General features: G+C 47.3%; 6 protein-coding genes across 6 annotated transcripts; 2 read left to right on the top strand and 4 right to left on the bottom strand.

Moving 5' to 3' along the window:
* Window positions 1-176: 176 nt before the first annotated feature.
* Window positions 177-1603, top strand: I303_105666 (uncharacterized protein; the record flags this gene model as incomplete). Its single annotated transcript, XM_018408980.1, has 2 exons — window positions 177-815; window positions 890-1603. The coding sequence occupies 2 exons, from the start codon at window positions 177-179 to the stop codon at window positions 1601-1603; spliced, it is 1353 nt and encodes a 450-aa protein (XP_018261252.1).
* Window positions 1604-1872: 269 nt separating this feature from the next.
* On the bottom strand, window positions 1873-3945 carry I303_105665 (uncharacterized protein; the record flags this gene model as incomplete). Its single annotated transcript, XM_018408979.1, has 6 exons — window positions 1873-2310; window positions 2392-3147; window positions 3213-3325; window positions 3383-3473; window positions 3545-3796; window positions 3871-3945. The coding sequence occupies 6 exons, from the start codon at window positions 3943-3945 to the stop codon at window positions 1873-1875; spliced, it is 1725 nt and encodes a 574-aa protein (XP_018261251.1).
* Window positions 3946-4293: 348 nt separating this feature from the next.
* Window positions 4294-6034, top strand: I303_105664 (uncharacterized protein; the record flags this gene model as incomplete). The annotated part of the gene is made up of 4 exons (XM_018408978.1): window positions 4294-4925; window positions 5010-5099; window positions 5173-5803; window positions 5876-6034. 4 exons carry the CDS (start codon window positions 4294-4296, stop codon window positions 6032-6034), a joined length of 1512 nt encoding a protein of 503 aa, XP_018261250.1.
* Window positions 6035-6284: 250 nt separating this feature from the next.
* On the bottom strand, window positions 6285-6758 carry I303_105663 (uncharacterized protein; the record flags this gene model as incomplete). Its single annotated transcript, XM_018408977.1, has 1 exon — window positions 6285-6758. One exon carries the CDS (start codon window positions 6756-6758, stop codon window positions 6285-6287), a length of 474 nt encoding a protein of 157 aa, XP_018261249.1.
* A 708-nt stretch (window positions 6759-7466) lies between these two features.
* On the bottom strand, window positions 7467-8003 carry I303_105662 (uncharacterized protein; the record flags this gene model as incomplete). Its single annotated transcript, XM_018408976.1, has 2 exons — window positions 7467-7859; window positions 7920-8003. 2 exons carry the CDS (start codon window positions 8001-8003, stop codon window positions 7467-7469), a joined length of 477 nt encoding a protein of 158 aa, XP_018261248.1.
* A 569-nt stretch (window positions 8004-8572) lies between these two features.
* Window positions 8573-11564, bottom strand: I303_105661 (uncharacterized protein; the record flags this gene model as incomplete). The annotated part of the gene is made up of 8 exons (XM_065969213.1): window positions 8573-9754; window positions 9829-10011; window positions 10083-10158; window positions 10220-10286; window positions 10366-10505; window positions 10568-10638; window positions 10705-11058; window positions 11118-11564. 8 exons carry the CDS (start codon window positions 11562-11564, stop codon window positions 8573-8575), a joined length of 2520 nt encoding a protein of 839 aa, XP_065825285.1.
* Between the last annotated feature and the right edge of the window lie 23 nt (window positions 11565-11587).

Genomic DNA, 11587 nt, shown 5'->3' with positions numbered 1-11587 from the left:
TTACTTGAGCATTACTACTAACAGGTTTGACTTGCATCTGCTGACGGAAGCGTGTCTCTCTGCACCTTCATACTGTTTTGAAATCTGAAATTCTCACAATAGGATTACTGCCCGAACTGATAGAGAGTGATCGTCCAAATCTCAGATCTCGACCAAGTCAGCCTCACGAAACAGCCATGCTCATTCCACCACTATACTGTTCGATATGCTCATCGCCGTGTGAATTACCTCGCCTCCCCCTTCCTATTCCAGCGAACATACGGGATCTCCATCTCGACTTCAAGGTTGAACCTCAAGAATGGTTGAGATCATGGTACGCTCTCAGAATATCATCCGGAATAATCGATCCCGGATTATATCTTCCACTCCCATCCCCGTCCCCGAAAGTCAATGACGGCGGATTACAATTATCAACGACCTTAGCTGAAAGTCCGGATAATTCTACCTCGTCTCCGTCGTCCGTATCATCGGGAAGGCAAAGTGAACGGAGCGAAAAACGAGTCATTCCAATACATGCATATTGCTTATCTTTGATGGGACGGACTATTCGCAACTGTCAATTCTCCAATGCGCCCACAGTAACAACGCACGAAGAGACGAATTTGACGCATTGGTCAATCCCAAAATGGACAGGGTACGCCCCTTGGAACGACCACAACCTGACTTTGATCCAAAAAGAGAAATGCTTTTCTGCTATTTCTGATTTCGCGGCGAAGCAGGATAAGCAGATCTTGAGGATGATGAATCCCGGATATTGGGGTGGATTGACTGATCAGAGAAAGAGGTTCGCTTTGTCGGGTAATCACTTGGAAGCGGTGAGTGAGGGACGTTTCTGCTCTTCTCTTCGGTGATACACTACACTACCTGGCTGAGTCTTCCGTGTGCACAGGACGACCTCGTTTCGCCTACAATCGTAGCATCTCCGAAAAGACACACTCGCGCTCGCTCCAACGATGCATCTTCGGGCTTGAAACGTCCAATGCAACATAGCAAATTACTAACCCTCCCTCTTCACCTCATCGAGCGAATCATCGAATTCATCTTAAATGAACCCTACAATCCACCAATAAGGGAAATGATTTGTGGAAACTCGTCGAAAAGCCCTACCATGCTGCTGGATCTCACAGCGGTCAAAAGCGCATTGTCGCTGCTCAATACCTGCTCTGGTCTGAGATACGACTCCGAGACGCCTTCAAGTGCGATCTGGATCATGTTGATTCTCGACGGGGTCAAGAAATACCGGAATGAACTTTCGCAGCGCTGGAGAGCCAATCCAACGGGGGTGGGATCTGCGCTCCATCTTTGGGAAGCACTGGAAGAGGATTTCGAGGTTCCCGTGCGCGAAGCGATTCAGTCTGTCATCCATCTTCAGCATCAGCACCAACAAGCAATGAACCTGTACAGAGGAGATCGAGGTCATGAGAAGCCGAATCCCGGACAAAAGTACGAAGATACCAACAAGGTGAGCGGAGCTCTGGCTCTGTGCGATCTGAGGGATATTTGGATATGGTGGAGTTATAGTGGGCACTGGAAAAATCGGAGAAGGGTATGGAGGTGCGTCGTGCATGCTACAGCGACGGCTAGAGATGCCGATTGGTGGTGAGGGATGTAATCCTGTAATGGCTTTTGGGAGTCGCCTTGCTGTTGCATCGTCACTCAATCTCCTCGGAATATCTCAATGAATGACATGAATCATGCATAACTGAGGGCATTGTGATGATACTCCACAATCGTATCGTAATTTCATTATGTATTGTATATGAACGCATGAACGGTCTTTTCATTGGATTCTAATCATCCATCGCCATGTCAGCACACGTCCCCTACTTCTCGACAACAAGAGTGAGGAAGGGTAGGAGTAAGAAAAATGACTCACTTCGAGCCAGGTGCTCCAGGCAAATCCCTCAAAATGAAAACAACTACCTCGCTCCTCATTTCAGCCAAACTCAACTTCTTCAAGTAATCGTCCAACTCCATGAGATCTTCTTGGTCTTTACCACTGAGCATCGATCTATCGCTTCCCAGCTCTTCAGCCTTATTCTCTCTAGCTAATACGATCCGCTTATCTTCAATCTCTTTCGCTTTTCTTTGCAAGATGTTGCCCAATGCTTTATACACATTGGTCAAGAGGGTTTCGTATACCCTAGTCTCGTCCATCGCCCACAAGTGATATTCGGCTGAAGAAGGTAATCCCATCCGTGATTTCGCTGCTGTTTTAGGTACTTCTTGAGTCTCCACAAGAGACAATCTCTGCAAATTCGCCAAGTGCGCTCGAGCGTCTTTGAGAGGTAACATTGCGCAATCTCGGACCTGATGCGTTGACATCAGCTTATTTGTCTCACAATATATTAGACATGCAAACCGGATCTCCGACGAAGAGGATTCACTCACAGTCGTCTCAAACGCCTTACTACTCTTACTGACAACAGCCAAGACTCTCGCGGCTTTATCGCCCAATTTCTCCCTTACTAGCTGATACAGCAGGTTCTCCCTCAGCTTTCTGCAAATGATCTCGATCTCCACGATATATCCAGGATTCGTCCCATTATCTTTACGCAAGAACGGCGCCGTCCCCGCCGAGCCATCATCTCCAGCGAGGATATTCAGGTAATTCCGCACTACTTCAGGTATAGTCGATCTCGAGCTGATCGCTAGTCCAGCTAAAAGGGTCGGATATTCCTTCTCCTCGATTAAGGGCACAATCGAATTAGTCCCTATGAAATCGCCCGATCGTTCTTCAGCCAATTTCGAATATTCTTTCAAGGAAGCTTGAAGGATCGCTCTCATCACTATTCCAGCGGCTCGATTCCACCTTTCCTCGGCAGCTTTGACGATAAGCTCGTTCCGTATCAATATCCCAAATCTGTCGTAGTTGATTCTAAGGTGTATATCTTGTTTCAATTCGTAATCGAATTCTTCTCCTCCGGTGCCATTACCAAGGATCGTATTGACTTTCGAGCGTTTCTTTGCTTTCTTGTTGTTCAAGTCTTTGTCTATCTTCGGTCGTTCAACCAAGATCCGCCGTATGTCTTGTAAAGACTCCTTCTCTTCGCGGATCTCATGTTTGGCTTTCGCTTCGCAGTTTTCAATATCAAGAGCCGATAACATGGATGTACCCTTGTTTCTGATTAACTCCAGTCGGTGAAGCTGAACAAGCAATATCGAGTTAGACGTGTTATAGGTACTACAGATTTATGAGGTGCAAGACTCACGTTGAACCGCCGTTGTACCTGATCTGAATCTAAGATATGCATCTCAGACGATGTAGGCCGTATGAATTGTGCTCGTACTAGAGCTATGATCGCGTTGTTGACCGTGTCCGCACCTAGTCAAAGCGTCAACATCAGCCAAGATGTGCAAAATGCTTGGCAGGTTAACTCACGCATCGCATCACTTGATCCTCCGCACACGTTGATGATATCTGGCACCTTCATCTTGCCATACACCATGATTGTCCTGACTACTTCCAAAGCCTATCGATCAATGATCAGGTGAATATCAGCTTCGTAGATTCGACCCATCCTTTCAAATCTGGTCCACTCACGACCTCATCATACGTTTGATGTGTTATAGCCAAGATCCTACCCCATCGTAGCCGTAACAGACAAGTTGACGTATCGAATTCATACTGCTCGTCGTCTCCTGTGTTCTTGTACGACGCTCCGTTCGTTTGTACCAGATCATGTTGAATGAGGACGATCAATGCAGCTGAAGTGGTCGGTTTGGGCAGAGCTGATAATCGCGATATGGTGGACAGAGGCAGTCTTCCTCTATTGAGTAATGTCGAAGCGACGCGCTATACATGTAATTATGATCAGACAGTTGCTGGTTAGGGGTCAATCGCCTAACTCGAGCAGAATTGTAACTCACACAAATGACATCTCCAAAAGCCTGCCGGACGATATGCTCGCATAGACGAACGGCTTCTTTTCCGTTGTTCCTCATCTTGTAGGAAGTTTTGCTGGTGCTAGTGCTATATTCGGGGCGACATGGGATCCAAGATGAGATGAGACAGGCTGAGAATTGTTGAATATTGATGATATCGATGAAATGCAAGTTGGTGAAGGGGATAATTTTGATTTGCACAAGACAGGATTAGGTTGTGACATGGTAGCAAGTCACGTGATATCGCTCTCCTACGGTGGATGATGACGATGAACAAGTAAGATGTATATATGTATCTATCTATTCTCTCTTCGCCTAATACATGCATGGCCATTGTCCTGTTCAGCCGCCGGAGTGCTCGACGCTTCAAACCTCATTTGATAAAAAGCTAGGAGTGAAAGCGCGACAATGGACGCTTTTCAGCTACCGGGCTTCTTCCCCTCTAAACCCCTTTACAACCCTATCGAAGACAATCCAAAGGGTGTTCCAGGCCACATCCTCTTCCCCATATTCATGGTCCTCATCACACCATGGACTCTCTTCTTCGTCTTGCTCATACGGCGGACGACATTACGACCCTCAAAGAGAAACACAGCCGTCGTGCTAGTCATAGGGGATATAGGAAGGAGTCCTCGAATGATGTATCACGCTTCCAGTCTTGCCAAACACAATATCGAGACTTGGATCGTAGGGTACGGCGAGACTACCCCTATTACAAAGTTACTCGAAGATAAGCACGTTCATATCTTACCTCTAGACGAGCCTCCCAAGGTATTGGCCAGATTGCCTTGGATAGCCAGAGCACCTATCCGAGTGATATATCAGATTTATTCGATAATGAACTTGATCATCTGGAAAATACCCTACAATACAGAATATCTCTTCGTGCAAAACCCGCCTTCGATACCTACTCTGGCTATCTCGCAGTTTATTGTGCTGAACACAGGATCAAAGTTGATCATAGATTGGCATAATACGGGATATAGTATCTTATCGATGAGATTGGGGGCGAGGTCTCCGATCGTAAAGATCGCTAGATGGTGAGCCCGAGATGGATCGTAAACTCACTCTCCGAGCTCAATCACAATCGCATCAGTAGAACCGAGCTCACGTTATACGCCCAGGATCGAGGAGACTTTCGGACAGACCGCTTATGCTCATCTTTTCGTGACCAAAGCTTTAAAGGACTACTTGGTCAAGGAGTGGGAGTTGATGTGAGTATCGACTCGTGAACTTTCATACGCACAAAATATTCCGTTTGTGCGTCAGCTGAGTAAAGCCGTTCAGAGGTCGCAAAGTAGTCTTGCATGATCGACCACCTTCCCACTTCAAGCGCACTCCTATTTCAGAGCAACACGACCTATTTAGTCGTCTTCTACCCTCGCTTGAACCACCTTCACCGCCTTCTTTCCTATCCCACTCTGCCGAAACTACTCCATTCACTCAGAACACATCGGGTCAAATCACGCAACGAGCAGATAGGCCAGCTCTTGTCGTTTCTTCAACATCATGGACAGCCGACGAAGACTTCTCCTTGCTCATAACCGCTTTAGACGCATACCAAAACTCCATCGATTCCGGCGCAGTCCTTCCGAGATTATTGGTAATTATCACTGGTAAAGGTGGATTACGAGCTCAATTCGAGAATGAAGTCAGTCGGAAACAGTGGAAAGACATAGTTGTTCGATGTGTCTTCTTGCCTGCGCAGGATTACCCTTTATTACTTGGCAGTGCGGATCTGGGTATAAGTTTACACACCTCTTCATCGGGTATGGATCTACCTATGAAAGTCGTCGATATGTTCGGGTGTCAGCTGCCTGTCTTGGCTAGGGGATTTAGCTGTATAGACGAGCTCGTGAAAGATGGTCAAAATGGAAGGGTGTTCGATACCGGAGAAGAAATGGGCGAACAGCTTATTGTGAGTCCTTGTCTGAACTCCCATTCATGGCCAAAAAAGCGAGGACATTTGCTCATAGGCATATGATCGTAGAACGTAATCAAGGAATTCCCACAAGCTGTAGAGCTGAACAAGCTCACAAAGTACTTCGACGCGGCATCGTCAAAGGAAGGGAGCAACGAATGGGCATCATGGGATGACCATTGGGATAAAACCATTTTCAATGGTTTGATGAATAATGCTGCACAGTAACGCACTTGTGTTGTATAGTATGTTGTGTAGATGAATGATCTGCATAAATACTGCCTCAAGACGATCAGTCGTTGGCTGCTCTACCAAGTATGGAAATTGGTCGAGTCAAAGCTCCAGTGAAGTCGAACGGGGTCGAAAGCAGTCAAGTCAAGGGAAGGTAGATGGTTTCCAGCTAAAGTCAAGTTAGATTCAGATTCGAATCTGATATCGACCTCAAGCTTCCCATATCCCTGACGAGGCGAGTCAAGCCCTAGAGCACCACTGGCTCCCCATCGATACTGATCGCAATCTGACTACCTTGATGCTGTTGCAGGTAGTCCGTGGCGATCGAATCGACCTCACATCTACACAGCCCTAAGGCAGTCTCATGCTGGTCTTGTGCGTCGTGAACCAAAGAACATCCATAATCATCCAATCGAACCTGTATGGCCTGATTGAGCTGGTCAGGATCGTTCTCAGTTAGTTGAGTACCGAATCCCTCGACACCATAGACAGATCCGGGATACCCCTTGACGATCTCACATCCGTATGCGTAATTATTCATCAGACGACCTGATGAAGCATCTGTTTCGGACCCGCTATATCTGGCGGTGGGGTCCAGCTCATAATGAACTGACCGGTCACTAGTGTGGTTGCTCCTTTCTTGCGAGGGCGGTGCGGGGTCGCTCCGTCCCTCGAAGGCATCGGTAGAGGGGAACAAGGTGTCTCCGCTCAAAGACGCCATTGTTGTGGCGTTGTCGTGAATTAATGATAAGAAAGTAAAGGGATGTGAGAAAAGGACGAATGAAATGACATGAGATGCTCTCAGAGCGAGAAGACTTTGGGCATCTCGTGAGCCTTTATATACTGTACTATACTGTACAGTTTACAAACTAGACTTCGATCGAGTCATGCTGTGTATTGTGAAGAACATCCGAGTCGAGTCTGGATCAGTTCCGTCAAAGGACAGATTCGATAGACTCAACGGGTGTTTTGAGCTTCGTCTTCTGACGTGACGTCAGCTCTTTGAACCTTTCTACCTGCCTGCGAGAAGACAAGCTTGAAATCGTGACACTCAGTGCGCTTTACTGCAAGACTCCCTACGTTATACTCTCGCGCTTCACTCAGACATTCTGACTTCGTAGGACAATATGGAGGAGAGTATTATCGTGTTACTAATCACTGCTCGGATCTCATGCAAGATGCTGAAAGTTGATGAAGTCCCGCACGCCACAGAGCCTTATCCTCTCTGGATCAGTCTGCGTTGACAATCAGATCCAATGGATTTGAGCGCACTTCCGGCGAGTAATGCACACTATGCAGGAAAATTTCTCATTCATTGTCGATTAATACTAAAGTCATGCAAGCTACGCCACCCAGTCAGAACCCTTCGCTTCAAGAACGACGGCTGAGGAACAGTACACGGCACGCATGGGCAGATGTCCGTGAGATATCACTCCGTGATAATCTGGGTGTCCTCAACAAGCACGATGTTGTTCTTGAATTGTTCCTCGTCCCTGTAAGATCTCACAACATCTGCCACCATTCGCTCGATTCTCTTCGTTGCCGACCCTTGCGAAACTATTTGGCTTGATTCGGAGTTGTAGTTTGACATTGGATACACCCACTTTTGGAAAGAGAAACATTCTTGCAACTTTGTATTGAGTTCATCAGTCTCATCGTCGGAGGCGATCTCCGTACCGTTCCCCGCGTTGGAGAGATACTCTGACTCGCTCGAAAAATGACGCAGACCGAAGCCGGGGACATATCGGAATCCTATCGAATTTATCCACCCGCTGGAAGCCAAGCAAGGCGTGACGACATAGTACCGTGGCGGTCTCGCAGACTGATCATTCGCGTCAGCCAGCTGTATTATGACGGCTAAACCATTATGAGCGATACTTACGGTAGCCTCAGCATCGTTCGAAGCGGTGCCAGACTTAGCGGATTTGGACTTGAGAAAGTCAGAGATAGTGTCAGTTCGTGGCATTGATGGCAAGCTGGTCGTTTGGGTGTGTTGACTCTACAGTGCTATTGGATTGAACAAATGATTACTGTAAGGATGAGAGCATGACCGACCCTCATTATGCTCACTCGACAAGAAAGTATATACATGTAGGCTTAGTCCAAGATCGACTGCAGGCTACGCGCCGTGTGAAGCGACACGGATTGATGAGTTCTAGACGCAGATGACAATGAAAAGAGGGTACAGTCTTCTTGCTATGACGCAGAATGACCCTATACGTTCCGTTGTAAGCGGCATCGACTGCGGTCAGGATGGCAGATCAGAAGCTCATGTCGAATGCTTCGACAGAAGTCCTGTAAGCGAGCATGAATCCTTTTATGTTCGCGCATCGCATTGAACGACCGTAAGTGACTCACAGCTAATCTGATCATATGCAAAGTGGCCAAGTTGAAATGCCTGCAGGGGCGAGTCGAGACTGATAATTTGCTTAGTCTCACCTTGTGAGCGTCGGCCTGGAGAATTTAGGGTGGGATCAAGGGTGTCAATGACAGAACATTTATGCATGCGTATACAGCACTATTGACCTAATAACTCTACCACGAGAACAGCTCTTCAAAGTATTCTAACGTACTGCCATTGACTTCCCCCTCTTCGGATCCGTAAACGCTAACTACCGCTTGTCTCATATCATCTACCATTCTAGCCGGACCACAGGCCGATACAGCTAGTCTCTCTCCGCCTACCAAAGTCTGTAGGGCGGTATCTACTAGATCACGCATGACCGGTCGTCCAGAGTGCAATGTCAGTCCAGACGTTGGCATGGCCGCTGGTGCTTTCGGTTTCTCATCAGATTCCAGAGGATCTTTTAGAGGTATATGATGTAGTCGATCCTCATCGATATCATCTCCTGCTTTTTCGGAGAAGGCCGCTAACGATGTGCTTGTAGGAGATGTATTGTACTGGGAATTCTTGCGGGTCATCAGCGGTACTGGGTGTACTTCGGAATTGTTTCTTGTCATTGGCGGTAATGAGTCGACCTGCGAGTTGTTTCTTGTCATTGCTGGAGTCCAGCCTGAACTCGAGCTCTCGGAACTGATACTGCCGATCATCGTCCTTGTGGGTGTACTATCACCTGATCGACTGATGTGTAGCTGTATATTGACCTTGATGCCGGGTATAGCACTCGCATTGTTGGCGAAAGCTTTCAACTCGTTGTCCAAGACATCCGAGGCATATGGTATGTGCTTGACCACCCAAACCAAAGTGATCGATTTTGTACGCAACTGCTTCAGATCTTCGCGATGGTTTTGCAGTTGGTGGATATAAGCTAACATCGAGGTGATACCACTTCCTCCGGCGACGAGCAAGACATGCTCGTAATTCTGAATCGGGTTCGAATGACCGTATGGACCTTCTAGGAGAAATCGGGTATGATCCATCTTTTTCTCGGTCTTCAATATACGTTTCCTCCATTTCTTGGTGATACCTTTCTGAGGGGCGACGAGGAAGTTGAGCGTGGTGGATTTAGCTACTTGGTCGACTTTCCAAGATGCCAGGGTAAATGGATGGTTTTCCCATGGCTTGATGGAGAAAGGCTGATAGATGAAGTAATATTGTCCCGGTTCAGGCTTCATCATGATGGACGTAGTGATTGATAATCGGATCAAGCCTGACTCGTTATCAGACATGAGGGCGACAGTGTTTTTACCCTTCTTCGAGAGGGCCTTGTGCGTCAAGACGAGAACTCGAGCAACCCGGATTGCTCGATCAAGACACTGAAAAAGCATGAGCATCAGCGCTTCTCCCCGTCTGATCTGAAGCAGACTTGTGCAAAAACGATTCGACTCACCCAGACAGCTACGCATGCCCATACCCAGGGGTTATATTTGCCCTTCATATGCGTCAAGTGGAAGTAGAGTAATACCAGACTCATCAAGGCCAAGGCTATGTGAGTAATAAGGAACAGTTCATACCACCTAGACCGGATAGGTTTGATCGATAGAACCACAAGGAAGACGAAGCAGATCAAAGCCTGCCAGACAATACATCGGGTTGGTGAGTCATGGGTTAGTATGTTGACAGCCAATTCCGGTCAAGACCTACGAAGATACCAGTGGCCCAGTACATCCTGTGAAAGAATCGCTCGTACAGGGAATCTTTCTTCATGATGGTGTATGCGCTAGCAGAAACAACACGTCAGCGTTGAATTGTAAGCCTGATATCGGCGAGGAATGTCTCACACTCCATGGATGAAGGCTTGTAACACAGCCATTCGAGCGACCCATCGGTGCCACAGATTGATCGAAGCTGATTTGTCAAGGGTTCAGCTCATACTCCTCAGCGCCCATGATGCACTTCTATAGACATTTCCCGACGTATTACTCACAGAAGGACCATCCGGTCACCCAAAGGATAACATCGTTCCTTCCAGCTAGCATCCATAATAGCGGCATATTGTAAACACACATGACACCTGTTCGATATTGCAGATAGTCAAGCAGCTGAGCCTGTTTATCGTCCGGTTCTCTGCGGGGATGTGCATGCGTTCAGCTTGTTGACATTCTGAGCCTCCAGCGAGTCTGACTCACGACATATTCTCGTCGAACAAGTCATATCCGACACACATAAAAATGACATTGATCGCCACAAAAAGGAAAATCTGCGTAAACGCATGACCAGCTCAGCTCTGAGGCTTCGAGATTCGATTCCCTAATCCGACACTCACGAGGATGCTCTGCAGCCTGGTGGGGATCGAGACCCATCCCCACGGCTGAGCATGTCTGTAGCCAAACGCAGCAGGCAAAGTGACGTTCTTTCGCCACCATGTGTATATCTGAGATCCGCGAGACCGTTTGATTGACACTGGCGGATTGTTGGCATCTTCAGGTGAAATATCTTTCACGAATGAATGGACTGATAAGCTGATCAACCGATTGACAAGGCCAATTATGACCGCTGTGATCATGAACAAGTACACAGCGAAGCCAAATCCGTGGCTCTGCGAGGTTAGATCAGCGAAGTTCTGTCTGCTCATACTCAGTAGATTGAGGACATACATATTGAAAGTTGTTCGTGTCGGCTGTCTACGAAAACAGAGGATTAGCAATGAATTCGGGGATTCCGAGATTCAGTACCTACCACAGTTCTATATCCTATATCCCACGAATGCTGATCAATCAAGACCGTCCCATTGAAGCTTTTCTTCTTATCCTTTATGGTGTCCACTTGAGGGACCATATTCTTGTCGATCTGAGCGGTATAAGTCGCTTGCTTCTTCAAGGTCACTTTCGACTTCTTGCATGTCTGAGTCATATACGTCCATCCTGCCTCTTGTCGTTTCTCATCGCAGTAAGCCTCCGAGCAGAGTGCAAGGGAGCTAGCGAAAGATGTTGAATTGCATTGATCTGCCGTAGCCGGTTTCTTCGCTGTGATATCCTTAAAAGACACCAGCGTCAAGGCTTGGTAACATCCGTTGACACACTCGTAGTCTGGCGTCTGGAGGTAGACTTGTAATTTATCTGCTGAGGTCAAGCCAAGTTGGAGCAGCGCGATAAGCCATATCGTAAGCATTGACAGACGGGCCATTTTCGTCTATCAGATCAGATGAT

This window comes from Kwoniella dejecticola, chromosome 7 (genome assembly GCF_000512565.2).
Source record: "Kwoniella dejecticola CBS 10117 chromosome 7, complete sequence".
Taxonomy (NCBI): Eukaryota; Fungi; Basidiomycota; class Tremellomycetes; order Tremellales; family Cryptococcaceae; genus Kwoniella; species Kwoniella dejecticola.
Note: the sequence above shows the minus strand (reverse complement) of the source record. Positions and strands in the feature narration are given on the sequence as shown.